This window comes from Pteropus medius, unplaced genomic scaffold, assembly GCF_902729225.1.
Source record: "Pteropus medius unplaced genomic scaffold, Ma_sr-lr_union100, whole genome shotgun sequence".
NCBI classification, from domain to species: domain Eukaryota; kingdom Metazoa; phylum Chordata; class Mammalia; order Chiroptera; family Pteropodidae; genus Pteropus; species Pteropus medius.
In genome coordinates, this window is record NW_024352787.1 from 22,728,056 (window position 1) to 22,742,464 (window position 14,409).

Below are 14,409 nucleotides of genomic sequence, written 5' to 3' on the forward strand. Positions count from 1 at the left end.
TGCCAAACAGGGACTCCTCTGTTTCCTAGCACCCCGCACCCTGGGCTATCTTGCTCTTTACACACTTACTGTGCTGTAGGTTTCCTGCCTCTTTACTTGTCTCTGCTCCTCAAGTGTAAACCACTTGAGAGCAGGAATTATATCTTATCAACTGTCTTATGTAATTATGACTAGCATCTGTAGTAGGTGATCAAAACATATTTGTTGAGAGAATGAGTAACTGAATGGATTAAGACAATCCCTGGATTCTTTAATACATATTGCCTTCGATGCTAATGCCCCATTGCCCAATGGGAAGGAGCTGGTCTAAGCTTCCCAGTCATTCTCCTGCTCCCCCTGGGCACTTTTAGCCAATTGTGAATGGTGCTAGGGCTCAGTGAATAATCTTGAATGAAAAACCCTTTGGTTGTGCTAGAGGGCCTGAGTTCTAGTCTGCTTTGCTAACAGGCACTTGCCCCTCTGAGCCTCAGTTTCCTCATGCTGCCTGCTACCTCTCGGAGTGGCTACAAGCATCAAAGGATTCAGGATTTGACCTGTCTGACATTTCTCATCCACCTTCAGAGGACCCATAACATTGAAGGGAGGCTGAGATTCTAGGCTACAGGAACTACTCACAGTAATAGTAGAGGGAACATAACTCTTCTGTCTCCAGGTAATGGCTTAACGAGAAAGCAAAGTGCTATACGCAGAGAAAAGCCATGAGCCTTTATGAATGCATGTGTGAGTATGTGTGTATGAATGTGAATTTGCACGTGAACATGTGTGTTTATAGGACCTGAGATAGAGAGAGACAATGGGAGTGTACAGGGAATTTTGTCCAGTGTCTTCCCTTCACAGGAGAGAGAATCTGTGAGTCTGGCTTTGAACCAACTGTCTAGCGTTCCTCTAAGATTGAATAATAGTTTTCCGAATTTGTAGCTTGCTTTTTATTACTACTGGTTGACATAAATATGTTTTAAATTTTTATAAATTTTTTAAAATGACATTTTTGGATATGTTTATTCCCAATCTAAGAGAATTTTTGCTAAACTCTGTGCACACACACACCGTTGGCTAGCACAAAGTTGTCAAATGAAATTCATTTCTCAGACTCTGTTTTCACTTTGTTGGTTGATCATTGTGCCCTTTTTGAGTTATCTAATGCATTCTTCTGAAAGACCAGGGAACACCTGTGTTCTCTGACGTATACTGCAAGCGCCTTCCTCCTTCCCAGTTGGCGCTTGGCTCTTGTACCAGTGCTTTCAGACTGCATCATACTTACTGATGATGGCTTTTCAGGGTGGACATGTCAATCAGGCTTGTATGAGGGAATCTGTTCTTTCTTTGAAGTTGTAAGTAGGTGTATTTGGTTATAAATACAACATATGCACATGTGATACATACTTGCCTATCAGCATTTTTCTTTCAGTATGACACATGCCCATCTATCCTCTTAATATCTGTGCTGATGCAACTGCTCATTTTCCTTAACTCATAAAATAACAACTAGAAAGCCCTGCCCTCTCAGAACAGGTACCGACTACCAAAGTAAAGAACAACAGAAGTTACTGGAAGTCCCACAAATCCCCTAAGGCCAGTGAATTTACTTTTTTCCTGGTTAGAGATGGGCTCCTACCTGGGGTCCCCAGCCATGGCATGGGTATAATATTGCTGTGTGGTTCTCCAGCGGCCCCTGGTCCAAGCAGACATCCTTTGCCTTGTTGTTGCGAAGCTGCAGGAATAGGCAAAACAGCGCCCATCAGAGATCGTTTGGTGGAGCTGCTGCTCAACCACTGGCCCACCATGGTTCCAGTCTCTCGATGGAAAGGCCATGGGGTGGCCCACATAATGACCAAAGCTTGAGTCTGTGAGGTGATCACTTTAGCAGGAAAGACAGAGTCCTTCATTGGATGCTGGGGGCACCAATCCTCTGCCTGTGACACCCACAGACACATCTCCCCTATCACCAACATAAAAAAGGATCTTGAGAAGCTTTTGGACATAGGAACACTAGTCACGCATTGGTTATCCAAAGTAAGCTTCGGCACCAATATTGATTTTAATAACCCTGGCAATCATAGTTCAGCTTCTCAGCTCATTACTGGCATAGAGGCATGAAGAACAGTAATCAAAAAAGCACACAAAAGCCTTGCCATCCTGAAAGCTCTAGCAACATTTATATATTCAAAAAGCATTTACTGAAAGCCTACACTGTGCCAGGCACCATTCTAGGTGTTTGGACTGCACCTGTGGAAGAATATACAAAAGTCCCTCAGACAAAACCCCAGGACCTAGGCATGTCTTTTTGGGAGCTTGTAAGAACTTACCTAATTCAGACCTCCAGGTGCACTCTTATTCTATATTGGTGTCCATCCTGCCCACCACCCTGCAGCCTCAACCAGTGGGAAAATGGCAATGGTGGTCCTTCCCATATATTCATGGTCCCCTCCGGATTATATTCTGCATGGAAACCAAACTAACCAGGGATACATCAAGATGAGGGGCAAGGGGCACTCTGTTTTTGTGCACCAAAATTGAGTCTAGGTTCAGACAACTGAGTAAATTTTTAATGACTTTGTTTTAGAGCCTATAAAAATAACACCATCTCATCGAAATAGTTTGGAAAATACAGAAGAAAGTAACGATTGTCCACAATCCTGTCACACAATCAGTTAATTTTTTCGCAATTTTTGGGCAATTTAGTGTTGTTTAGTTTTTACTAAGATAAACAACTTTAAGATGTATACAGTTTTGTTCACATTTAAGATTTTCTTGAATTAAATCATAGAACTAGGATTACAGTATCAAGGAGTTCAGTATTAAAGCTGCCCAGCTGCTTTCTGGATGCTTTAAAGTAGTTTATATTTGATTTACAGGGTACGTAAATATCTATCAGTTCTGAGGTTCACCATCTAAAAATACTGTATTGGTTAAAGGGCACAAACTTCCAGTAATAAGACGAATAAATTCTGAGTATCTATTGTGGGGCACGATGATGATAGCTAATAATATTATATTATATACTGGAAAGTTGCTAAGTGAGTAGATCTTAAATGTTCTCACCACAAAAAGAAATGGTAATTATGTGAGGTGATAGAGGTGTTAGCTAACACTACAGTGGTAATCATTTTGCAATATATAAGTGTATCAAATCAACACCTTGTACACCTCAAACATGTACAATGTTATATGTCAATTAAACACCAGATAGGGAAAAAATTCAATGGTAGAGCATTCCTTTAAACACAAAGTACCAAAAGTTTATAGAGGCATTAGAGAGAAGTGATGAATCAGCTATGTTGCCTAACATTCCCCAAAATGGTCCAAAGCCAGCTATCTCTATGGAATTGCAAAGCTGGCATAGGAGCCTAACACCATAACCATAGTTCTTTTATAGATGCTTTAAGGGAATGCTTGTTGCCAATGCTTTCAGTGCTGCAAAGGACAGATTATATAGAAAAACCCAGACAATTCCTAAGTCAAAAAGTAATTCAGAGAGTTAGATTTTTGTAAGGACTCCCTTTACCTGTGTACTTTGCTTATATTTTCCTTTTTGTATATACACAAGAGCAATATGATAAAAATGTAGCTAATGAAGTCTAACAAAGCTTTTAAAATAAATATAAAATAAAAATTATAGATGATTAAAATAATTTAAAATATTGTTTGGGGAGGTAAATGAAAAGATCTTTATTTTATAAATTTATAATTAATAGTAAATTAAAATATTTTATGTTTAGTAATTATTTCCATTTTTGAGAATTATCAGTTTATTTCCCCACTGAGATCTCAAGTGGCTTTCTTATAGGTTTGCAAGAGCTCTTTCTATATTAAGGAGATTAATGACTTTATAGCATATTCCATGTCATGATTTCAAAATGCTAGGCTTTTAAATTTTATTTCTAATGTTTATGCAATTGAATCTATCATTCAGGAACTTAACACATATTTATTGAGAGCCTAGTAAGAGCCTGGTATTGTACTAAGTTTAACAAATACAAAGATTAAAAAAATAGTCCCTGCCCTGAAGCAGTCTATGGTCTGGGGGAAAGACACAAGAAGAGCTAGTACAACGGCTGAATTATGCCCGAGCAGTGAGGAGATGTTTTTACACCATCTGAGGGGTTCAGAGACTAAGGGGAGGTGATTCCATAACATTCTGGGCTAAAGTATTAGTGGCCCAATGTTTTTGTGCACCCTGAAGTGCTTTTGCATGTAGGAAGGCAGTATTTCATATATTTAAGAGTCAGAACATAAAGCATACACATATCTTTTAAAAAATTATTGTAAGATGTTCCAGCTAATAGAGATTAATAAGACTTTAAAAATCAAGGAAAAGTGACTTATTATCTCAATGGGCCTGGGCACTGATACTGGATGTAGAGAGAAGCAGAAACGCTGGAGCTGACAACTGCTCAGAGGTATTTGTCTTCCTTCCTCACTGTACTGGGTTCTGGTGTGGTGACAAAAACTAGTAGGAGTGAGCATTAATATACAATTGTCTGAATACTGGTAAATTCTGTCATCAAACTGACAAAGTTATTCTTAAGAAAGGTATAATAATGTTTGGGTCTAAAATCCCAGATAATATTAACGAAGACTGAAAAGTTGATGAAGAGATCAGGAGAAAGTGTGTTAAAGTTTTTGTATTACACACCACTTGACCTTTCATTTTGGGGCTCAGAAATTGTTTTGTTTTGTTGCGTTATTGTTTTTGTTTTTAGAGGTTACCATAACGTTATCAAGAGCAAGACGTATACAATTTGAACGACTAGAAAGCCAAAAAATAAGCTAAGTGAAAAAAAAAATAGAAAAGAACAAGGAGCATAAAACTCAGAAATAGTAATTGGCCTGGGAAAGACTCTCAAGAAGAATTGTACATGAAAATGAAGGGTGCAAACTGCATGTATAGTATGAATTCATTCTGCCTTCTTTTCCCACTGCTCAGGGGTCTGGCTCTGGGGAAAAGAACCAGCAGGAGTGAGTGTTAAAAGTAGAGTTCTCCATACAAGAGATGATTGGATAAAGAAGCTGTGGTACATATATACTATGGAATATTTCTCAGCTATAAGAAGAGATGAAATACTGCCATTTGCAACAACATGGGTGGACTGTGAGATAATCATGCTAAGCGAAATAAGCCAGGTAGAAAAAGTTGAAAACTACATGATATCATTTATACATGGGATATGAACCTAAAAGCAACAAACAAACATGACAAACAAAGAGAGACTCATGGACTTGGACTATAGACTAGTGGTTACCAGAGGGTAGCGGGGAAGGAAGGTGGTAGCTGGGGTAAAAGGGATCAAATACGTGGTGACAGACAGAAACCTAACTATGGGTGGTGAACATACAATGCAATATATATATGACTTATTGTTGAATTGTATACTTGAAACTGGATTTCATTAACCCATGTCACCATAACAGCAACAACAAAAGCATTCTAGTGATCAAAAAAAAAAAAAAAAAATAGAATTGTCTAAATAATGGTAGCTTTTGTTACCAAACTGAATTTGATCAGATTTCTTTCATTTAATGCTATTGTCTTTCTGACATATATTTCAGTACATGATGAGCTCAGTAAACAAAAGAGTAATAGGGAATGCCTAAAATGTTAATACAATGATCATATCTGGGAATTGTGATTTAGAGTAAGTTTTGGTTTCACTTTTATATTTTCTACAGAATGTATGCATTAAATTTATTACTTTAAAGAGATAGAAAACTTTGCAAAAACAAGACGCCCTCCCCGCAAAAAAATCAGACTATGAGCTCTATGTTACCTACAAGGCCACCCACTGTTCAGCTCCAGAGATATCATTTTCACCGTGCTTCATGTGAATGGCAGGCCATGGAGTTGTGCAGTGCACAGCCTGTGGAACTGTGCCCTGGCCATCTTCTAGCATCTTTCTATTTTTATTCTTTCTTTGTTAATACTACTTTTTCTTCTAATTATAATATCACATAAACACTAGTGATAATTGGGAAACTAGACAAAGTACCTACACAAAAACTATCTGTCTGCTATATCCAGAGGTAACTAAAACTATCATGTCCATTTCTCAACGCTATTCTTTCACTTGCTTCCATTCTAAAATAGTAGCTAATCCAATTTACAATCTTGACCTTTCCTTTTAAGAATTATATTATCAATGTTTCCTCATGTCATTAAACTTTTGTACACAGCTTTTGAAATGGCTGCAAAATATTTCAAACCATTAATATAGTGTATTTAACTAATCTTGAAGTTAGAGTCAAAATTTTGATCCAAAACAAAAAGTCACTGAGATGAAAAATTTTACTCTCAAATCTCATTTCAGATTATTTGCTTAGGATAAGAGTGAAATGACTATCATTAAGTCTTTTAATACATGTGGTTCAAATTGCTTTTTTAAAAGCTTATTTCAATTTGTGCTCTTACCAGAGGATATGTGGGTTTTCATATTACCAAGACCTTGCTGGCAAAATACCAACATATATTCCAAAAATGAATATTTGTTCATTTGGGAGTAGGAAAAAACCTATCTCAATGTATTTTTAAATTAGTTTTAATTTCTTTGATTATGAAATAAATTAAAATTTTTCATGTGTTTTTCAACTATTTGTATTTTCTTCTGTATCTTATCTTTTCTTTTGGAATTTTTAACTTTTTAATGTAGATTAATTTCTAAAAAACAATTTGCAGGGCTCATTATGTATTAATGGTATTATCGATTCATCTACAATATTTATGGCATACGTATTTCCAGTTTGGCATATTATTTCTCCATTCAGTTGATATATAGGTTACTTTAATATTTATGAGCTCAGATCTAGTATCCTTTTCCTTTGTATTTTCTTCCACAGCTTTCATTCTTAGAAAGCCTTTCCCCTTTCAGAGATCAGATTCATATCTATTTCTGTATGGTTCTATTATGGTTTCTTTTCTTTCATTTACTGCTATAGCTCATCTAAATACACTTTGGGATTTTGTGAGCTATAAGAATCTAAATTGTTTCTTTTCCAAAGAGGTAGGTAATTTATCCAATTGTCTTACAAATAATCCAAACTCTGCCTATCATTTTTCAATGCTTCCTTCATATTTGATCATATTTTGACAACAAAAACAATAACAACAAAAAACCCCAACCAAACAAAAAACCCCAAACCATGCTTTTATTTTGAAGAAGAAAAGACAAAGCAGTTTGGACCTATTAATAGTTACTGCTGCATGCCAGGTATTGTTCTGAGATCTCTACACATTGCAGCTCATTTTCTCTTCCCAACAATCCTATGCAGTAAGCAATTTCCTTCCCCCATTTTAGTGTGGGAATAGGAGCCGAGAAGAGCCACTCTGGGTGGCTCAAGAGTCTTCACATTTCCCTAACTACTATACAGACTGCCCCTGCAAGAAACAAGCTTCCTATTCCAGATTCCAGCTTAGGAGGGGGCACCTCCCTAAACCCTGATGGTTTAACCTGGGGCTTATTTACTTTCTATAAAAGGCATCAGGCATAAAGTAAGAAAATTTGCAGTTGTAGAAAAAATAAATACTCTAAGTCAAAGAGAGCCTTCCTAGCTTCAGCCTGGTTGTCACAGATTGCTGCAGGCAGCCCTGGAAGAAACCCAAATGCCTAGCTAATGGGATGTCTCTTCCAGGTCCAGAGCATCCACTCGGCTCCCTACGCCCTGGCCTGACTCTATGCCACTGACTCCTCATCTGAACACATATAGGAAGGAAGGAACAAGGCTTATATACAAGCACGTTCTCAGCAGTGGTGCTTATGGTATTTTAAAAATGGAAACAACATAAATGTCTATGTTTTCAATCAAAACAAAGCATACACAAAAGGTATCATCATATGTGACCATTAATAATGTTGCTGAAAAATGTTTAATGACATAAGAAAATATTCTCTGTATATTACTGAGTAACATTTTAAGTTATTAGACATGTGGATAACATGGTTTCAGTAATGTATCAATTATCTAGATCTAGATAACTATATATCTATATATCTCTACATATGTAGATCTAGAGATATAGATATGTGTATATAAAAAGAATATATTTGTGTATATAAAATATGTATCTTTTTAATTACACACACACACACACACACTACACACACGCACACACACAATAAAGAAGACCATACATCAAAATGTACATATTATCTAAGGAATCGGAATGCCTTTGTTCAATCCTGGCTTCATGACTTATAGGCTGTGAGACCTTAGGTAATTTATTTAATTTCTCAAGGCCTCAGCTCTCTTATCGAAAAGCTCTTAGAATAGTGTATGGAATATCAAAAGCACTCAGTAAGTGTCCATCGCTATTATTATTATTATTTTCATATTTTGCATATTTATAGCATTTTATTAAAAGTCTATTGTTTTAATGTTTAGAAAGGTGATATTATCACATCACAGAAAATCCAAGAAGCATCTGCACCCTTTCTTTGGTGGTAAGTGGCTCTGCCCACAGCACTGAGCGATGGAAAGTTCTAGTTTCCACCTCTTTATATCTAACTTCCTACTCAGTGTCACACTTATGGGTCCCAGTGGACTTCAAAATCAAAATCTCCCAAACGAACACATTATCCTTTCCACACCCCAGGAAAAAGGTGGCCTACGCCCCATTGTAACATGATATTTGTCCCCTATACCAGCTGGTGAGAGCTTCTCTCTCAGGGACCACACCATCTAAAACCACTTATGAAACGAGTAAATAAATGAAGGAATGAATGAAGGAATGATGAATGACTCTGTTCCTTATTTTACCCCATCAAAGTGATCCACAACCCACTGCACAGCCATCCAAGCTGAGAGCATGTGTAGTCTTAATTACCTCCCCATATGCAACGGTGTTATTATATCTTCTCATTTCAGGGTAAACGTGGTCCAGGTACCACTGGAAATTCTTACACTTTAAACTTTTCCTTAAGGCTCTTCTTTCGGAGACATCACCTATGTCAATTCCTGGGTTCTGAAAATAGAAGCAAAGGACATTAGTGACTGGGGACCTCTGGCTGAAGAGGACAGGTGGTGTCTGTCGCCCTTGGGAAAACCATCAGAGAGAAAACTTAATTTCTGTGCATGCTTGCTCAGAAGGTTGGATTAAGGGGATCTACTATATTATCTATCCCCAAGCTAGATACTGCTGTACTCTGAGTGCATCACACAGTCTCTATTGTTAGCTGCCCTTATTATTGCCATGCAAAAGGGATCCTGGAACACACTGGTGTGACAACCTACGTTCTCAGCTCCATCTCCTCCACATTTCCTCAGTGACTATCCGAGCCAATTATTAGAGTAATTATTTGATTAAGACAAGAAAATAGATGCCTATAAACCACCTCTTGTCTTTCTTTTCTACACATGTGTAATTTCCCCCTTTTTGGCTCTTTGTGAAGTTCGTTTATGCAGAAGTGAAAATAATTTTCCATTGCAAAGCTTGTAATGATGTTCTAATGAATAATTCACTCTGCTTTTATAAAAGTGAACCTATAATGGGCTGCTGTGTGCTGACAAGGGGAAATAAAGTAGCTGAAATATGACTCCACCGACTCAGCCACAGGATGGCCATGAACTAGCAGAGCCAGGATGCTCTCTCTGTAGAGGCAGGCAGCCAGCAGCATCTTGGGGGATCAAGAAAAGAGTTCAAGTTATTTCATTAAGCCAAATAGTGATTTCAAAGGAAAATCCTTTTAAATGTCAAACATTACATTTCAAAGGCAAACCTGGACAGCAATATTTAACCTTTTTTTAAATTTTTATTTTGTTTTTATTTTTTGGTTGAAAGATTTTTATTACTTTTATGTGCAGAAAGCTTGACAGAGTACTCAGCCTAGTCTGGTGGCCAGTTCTTTAGCCTTTGCCTTTTCCAGCTTGGCATTATGAGTTACCGGTTTTGGGCTCAGGGTGTTGCCTCCCCAATGACAGCAGATCTCATCAAATCTGTCATTGTAATTGTCATTGTAATTGCTCCAGACAGCTTCTCCTGGCTTAGCCAGTGCTCTTTTGCCTTCTGAGTTAACTTGTGTGAAGGTGACAGTGGCGCAGGTATTCCTGGGGACCAGACGCCTCAGCCTGGCCTTTCCCCTTGATAATGCAGTAGGGAACCCCCATCTTATGGCACAGGGCAGGCAGGAAGACAACCAGCTCAATGGGAACCACGTCATGTGCAATCACTATCAGCTGAGCCTTTTTTTTTTATGCCTACAGCACTTGGTCTTCCTAGGTGGTGTCTCATCCAAGTACTAATCAGGCCCACCCCTGCTTAGCTTCCAAGATTAGACACTGGGCTTGTTCAGGGTGTCATGGCCTAGACCATGGACCATGGCTCCCCTGGGGCGTGAACCCAGGACCTTCTGCGTGTAAAGCAGATGTGCTAACTGCTACACTATGCAACCACGTCCTCAGCTGAGCCTTTTTGTTCTTCACCAAAGTGGTGACAGAATTAACCCCTGTTCGAAGGACAAGTGGCCTTTGGTTGGGGACAACCCCTTTGCCAGCTCCTTTTTTCTCAGCCTGAGCCAACAATCTCTGCTTCTTCTCTTGCTTTGTTTCTGGTCTATACTTGTGAGCCATCTTGAGCAACTGAGTAGCTGTTTGGTGATCCAAGGCCTGGGTGAACTGGTTAATTGCAGGAGGTGCTTTCAGGTGCTTTTAGAGAATAGCCTTTTGCAGTTGCAGCTGAATGTAGAGGGGCCATTTGACAAAGAGGGTGAGGTCCCTCTTGGGCTGGATGTCCTGTCCAAAAGACTCAGAATTCTTGAGTCTTTTCTCAAATAGGGCATTTTCCACCTTCTTGGCCTCCTGCTTCTTCATGACAGCAGGGGCCGGGGCCACCTTCTTCCCGTTGGCCTTCTTTCCCTTAGGCATCTTGGGTAGCGGGAGAAAAAAAAAAAACCTAACTCTTTGTTTTAATTTACTGTGCATGATTAATGAGAAAGGTCATTCATGAAAAGTGTGGTAGGGTACACTGGCATTAGGGACCAGAGGCTGTTTGTATTGCTGCAGAAAGCACCAAGTTAGAGTCAGCAGCCCTGAGTTCTTACAACTCTGAATAACACCACCATTCTAGGCCGCAACACTTCATCTGTAAACAGGAAAAATAACACCTACTCCACTGACATCACATGAGGAAACCGAAGCAGATGGTTCCGGAGTCGTAAGGTTGTTGAGTGCTAAATGAGATATTGCAAATAAGGAATTTACCTACTTCCTAAGACATAGTAAGGGCTCAACGAGTGTTGCCTATCTATATAGCATAACATGTGAAATCATTCATGGCGTAACAGCTACAGGGCCATAGGGGGTTTTCAATGCTTAGAACATTATTTCCATAACTGTCATGAAACAACAATAATATATATTCTTTTATCCTCTTTATCCACAGACTTGCACACATTCAACTGCATTTCTGCTGTTCTGGGCTCCAGCCTCCTGAAACACAGGGACTGCCATTTCTCAGTGGGGACAATTCCAGGGCACTCTCACAAGGGCATGGCTTGGACACCTGCAGGAACTCTGGCTGAGGAGATGAACCCAACTGTGGCTGAGGGTTTGGGTGATCCCTCTGTGCTGTGGAAAACAAACAATGCTCACCAACATTTCCGTATCCCGTACTAGGCACTGCTCTAAGTATGTCACGTGTACTTAGATTTACTACTACAGGTTTAGTTCTCACAATCACCTGAGGAAGGAAGACTTGCTTTTATCCCCATTTTATAGCTGAGGAACATAAGGTACAGATGCAATATAAATGGATTTATTCAAGATCTCATAACTAGTAAGTGGCAGAGCTGGAATTCAAAGGGCTGCAGTAACACAGGAATTTTCTTAGACTACATTCTGGGCAGACTATGGAGGAGAGTTGAAGAGCCATGTAAACAAGGGATTCGGCATACAGTAGGGACATATGTCACACAGTGAGAGCAGATGACAAGGTCTGGTGCCAAAACCTTTGCGCAAGAATCTTCTGGTCACAATGTATGTTCAGGAGAAGGGCATCCAGTTAATATAATAAAACTTGGATTAACACAATATGAACCTTCTAATCTTTGAAAATGGATTTCAAAATTTCCATTGTCATAGTCCCCATGTACAGCAAGGATTCTAAAACCTGGAAATCCGTGAATTCCTCAAAATGCATTTATAATTTTGCAAGTGTTAGCATATTTATGGAGAGGAACCATCAGCTTGTTAAAGATATCACCGTACTAGGGATATGGCGAGGGCTGGTGGGTAGTACCTCCAGAGGCAGGTTCCACGCTATGTACACATGAGATTTGTAATCATCCATCCAGACCTCAGCCACCCGGAGAGCATTCCTCTTGGTGTAGAAACCAATGTTGCTGTTGTATGGCTTCTTCTTCCGCTCAATATGGGCCACCCGGGAACAAGGCAAGACCTCCATGCTGCCCCCGCAGAGCCACACCTGGAGGTATAAGAACTTCATTAGCTTGACAGAGAAATTCCCAGAGGCCGCTGCCCTTCCCTGAGGCCCGAAGGCAATGGCTCAAGAGATTTAGCATGAGTGAGAAATACATCTTAATATACAAGCCACTGAGATTTCAGGGTTGGCTTGTTACTGCAGCAGAGCCTAATCTCACCTCACTAAAATGAGGTATTTTTATAGATACAATAGTTTAGGGTATCAAAATCTAGCTCTGGGTATGAGAGGCGCATAAAACTGAGGTGCTCCACTTGACACATGGGTTTTCTTAGTTCTCAGTAGTGCACATGAAGATTTTCTTTCCCATGTGGTTGAAGCTGTGCCCTATAAACCTAGACTGGAAAATTCAAACTAAAAACAGACTAGCTTTATTTCTATCAGCACAAAGTATACAGTGGTCTAGTTCTGCATTGTTAATATGCTCTATTTTGGAGTCTTGAAAGCACAGATACCCAGCCTTCTGGAAGCATCTGCCCCAACATGATCATGCACAGGTGTCACTTGTTGGAATATTCAGGTGGAAGGCTGAAATGATAGGTACCTTCGAGAGATGCAAAAGCCCAAAGAAGTTACACTTGCCATCCTCTGCCTAGGCGTGGCAGAGATTCTGGCTCAAAGGCCCTGCTCCCAGAGGAGAGCTAGGCCATCTAACTACTCTAAGTCCCAGGGAGGAAGAACAAAACATTTCCTTTTTTTTTTAATTAAAATTATTGGTTAATAAAATCCAATAGGTTTCAAACAAAACATTTCTGATTGTCCAGAAGGACTAATTTGTGAAAATGAATGTCCTAGTACTGGTGGAGAGAGAAGGAAGGAGACACAGAGAAGTTTTGGGGACCTGTGAGACTGTTCTGCTGTGAGGGTCCTCTATACTCTCCATAAATGAGAATGCACTTGTGAGCTACCTTTAGTCTCCCAGAAACACCCACCTCAAGAATACTGGGACACTTCTGAGTATTTGTACACTTCACCTGGGACTTCATTGATTAAATTTGGTGGCACAATTCATGTGTGTACGATCTTCTGTTTCTGTTTCTCAACTCTAGTTATACCACAGGGAAATGATTCAGCTGGAAAATTCTCCCCATCTCCAAGAATCCTCTCTCACGTTGCTCATTTCTTCAAGGAGAAGACTGGGAGCTAAGAGATTGGTGGACAGTGGATGGTCCAGACTAATTTGACTTGGGATCAATAACTAGGTGCCCCCATTGGTTGGAGCAGATCCAGTTAGAAGGAAGCCAAGTCAGAGAGGCAAATTTTGGCAAGAAGCCTATGGGGAATAGGGGCAAGAAGCCTTACAGGGTAAAGCAAGGTGGCTTAATTTCTAGGGATGGGTAATATACAAAGACACAGAGTTTCACAATCACATGGCATTTGGTAGTTTCAAGATTCAGGGAATGAATGGACAGAACCCCATGTTTATGCATTAGAAAATTTAATATTGTTGATATGGCAATACTCCCCAAATTGATCTGAAGAGTCAACTTTTAACAAGGGTGCCAAGACAGTTCAGTGGGGGAAAGAATAGTCTTTTCAACACATTGTGCTGGGATGACATGCAGAAGAATACATTTGAACCTCTACCTCACAACATACACAAAAATTAACTTGAAATGGATCAAAGACCTAAATGTTAGAGCTAAAACTATAGAACTCCTAGAAGAAAACATAAGGGTAAGTTTTCATGACCTCGAAGTAAGCAAATGTTCATCACCTGATGAATGGATAAATAAATGTGGTACATACACAATGAAATATTATTTAGCAATAACAATAAATGGAATATTGATACATGCTACAATGTGGATGAACCTTGAAAACATTATGCTAAGTGAAAGAGGCCAGTTATATAGGACCATGTATTATAAAATTCTATTTACATGAGATGTCCAGAACAAGGAAATCTGTAGACACAGAAAGTAAATTGATGGTTGCCTAGGGCTGCAGGTGGGGTTGGAGGAAGATAGATTTGGCATTTCTTT

The 14,409-nt window shown here is 39.2% G+C and overlaps 1 protein-coding gene and 1 pseudogene across 5 annotated transcripts in view; both read right to left on the reverse strand.

The window, feature by feature from the left end:
• The window catches only part of GALNT17 (polypeptide N-acetylgalactosaminyltransferase 17), a 408,494-nt gene that overhangs the window by 21,311 nt on the left and 372,774 nt on the right, over positions 1-14,409 (reverse strand). For all 5 annotated transcript variants that reach the window (XM_039849002.1, XM_039849003.1, XM_039849004.1 and 2 more), the window contains 3 exons: positions 12,224-12,409; positions 8,816-8,953; positions 1,616-1,711 (listed from right to left, as the gene is read on the reverse strand). In XM_039849002.1, coding sequence (XP_039704936.1) covers positions 1,616-1,711; positions 8,816-8,953; positions 12,224-12,409 — 420 coding nt within the window. The remainder of the gene's footprint in view (positions 1-1,615; positions 1,712-8,815; positions 8,954-12,223; positions 12,410-14,409) is intronic.
• Positions 9,719-10,872, reverse strand: LOC120591520 (60S ribosomal protein L7a-like; annotated as a pseudogene).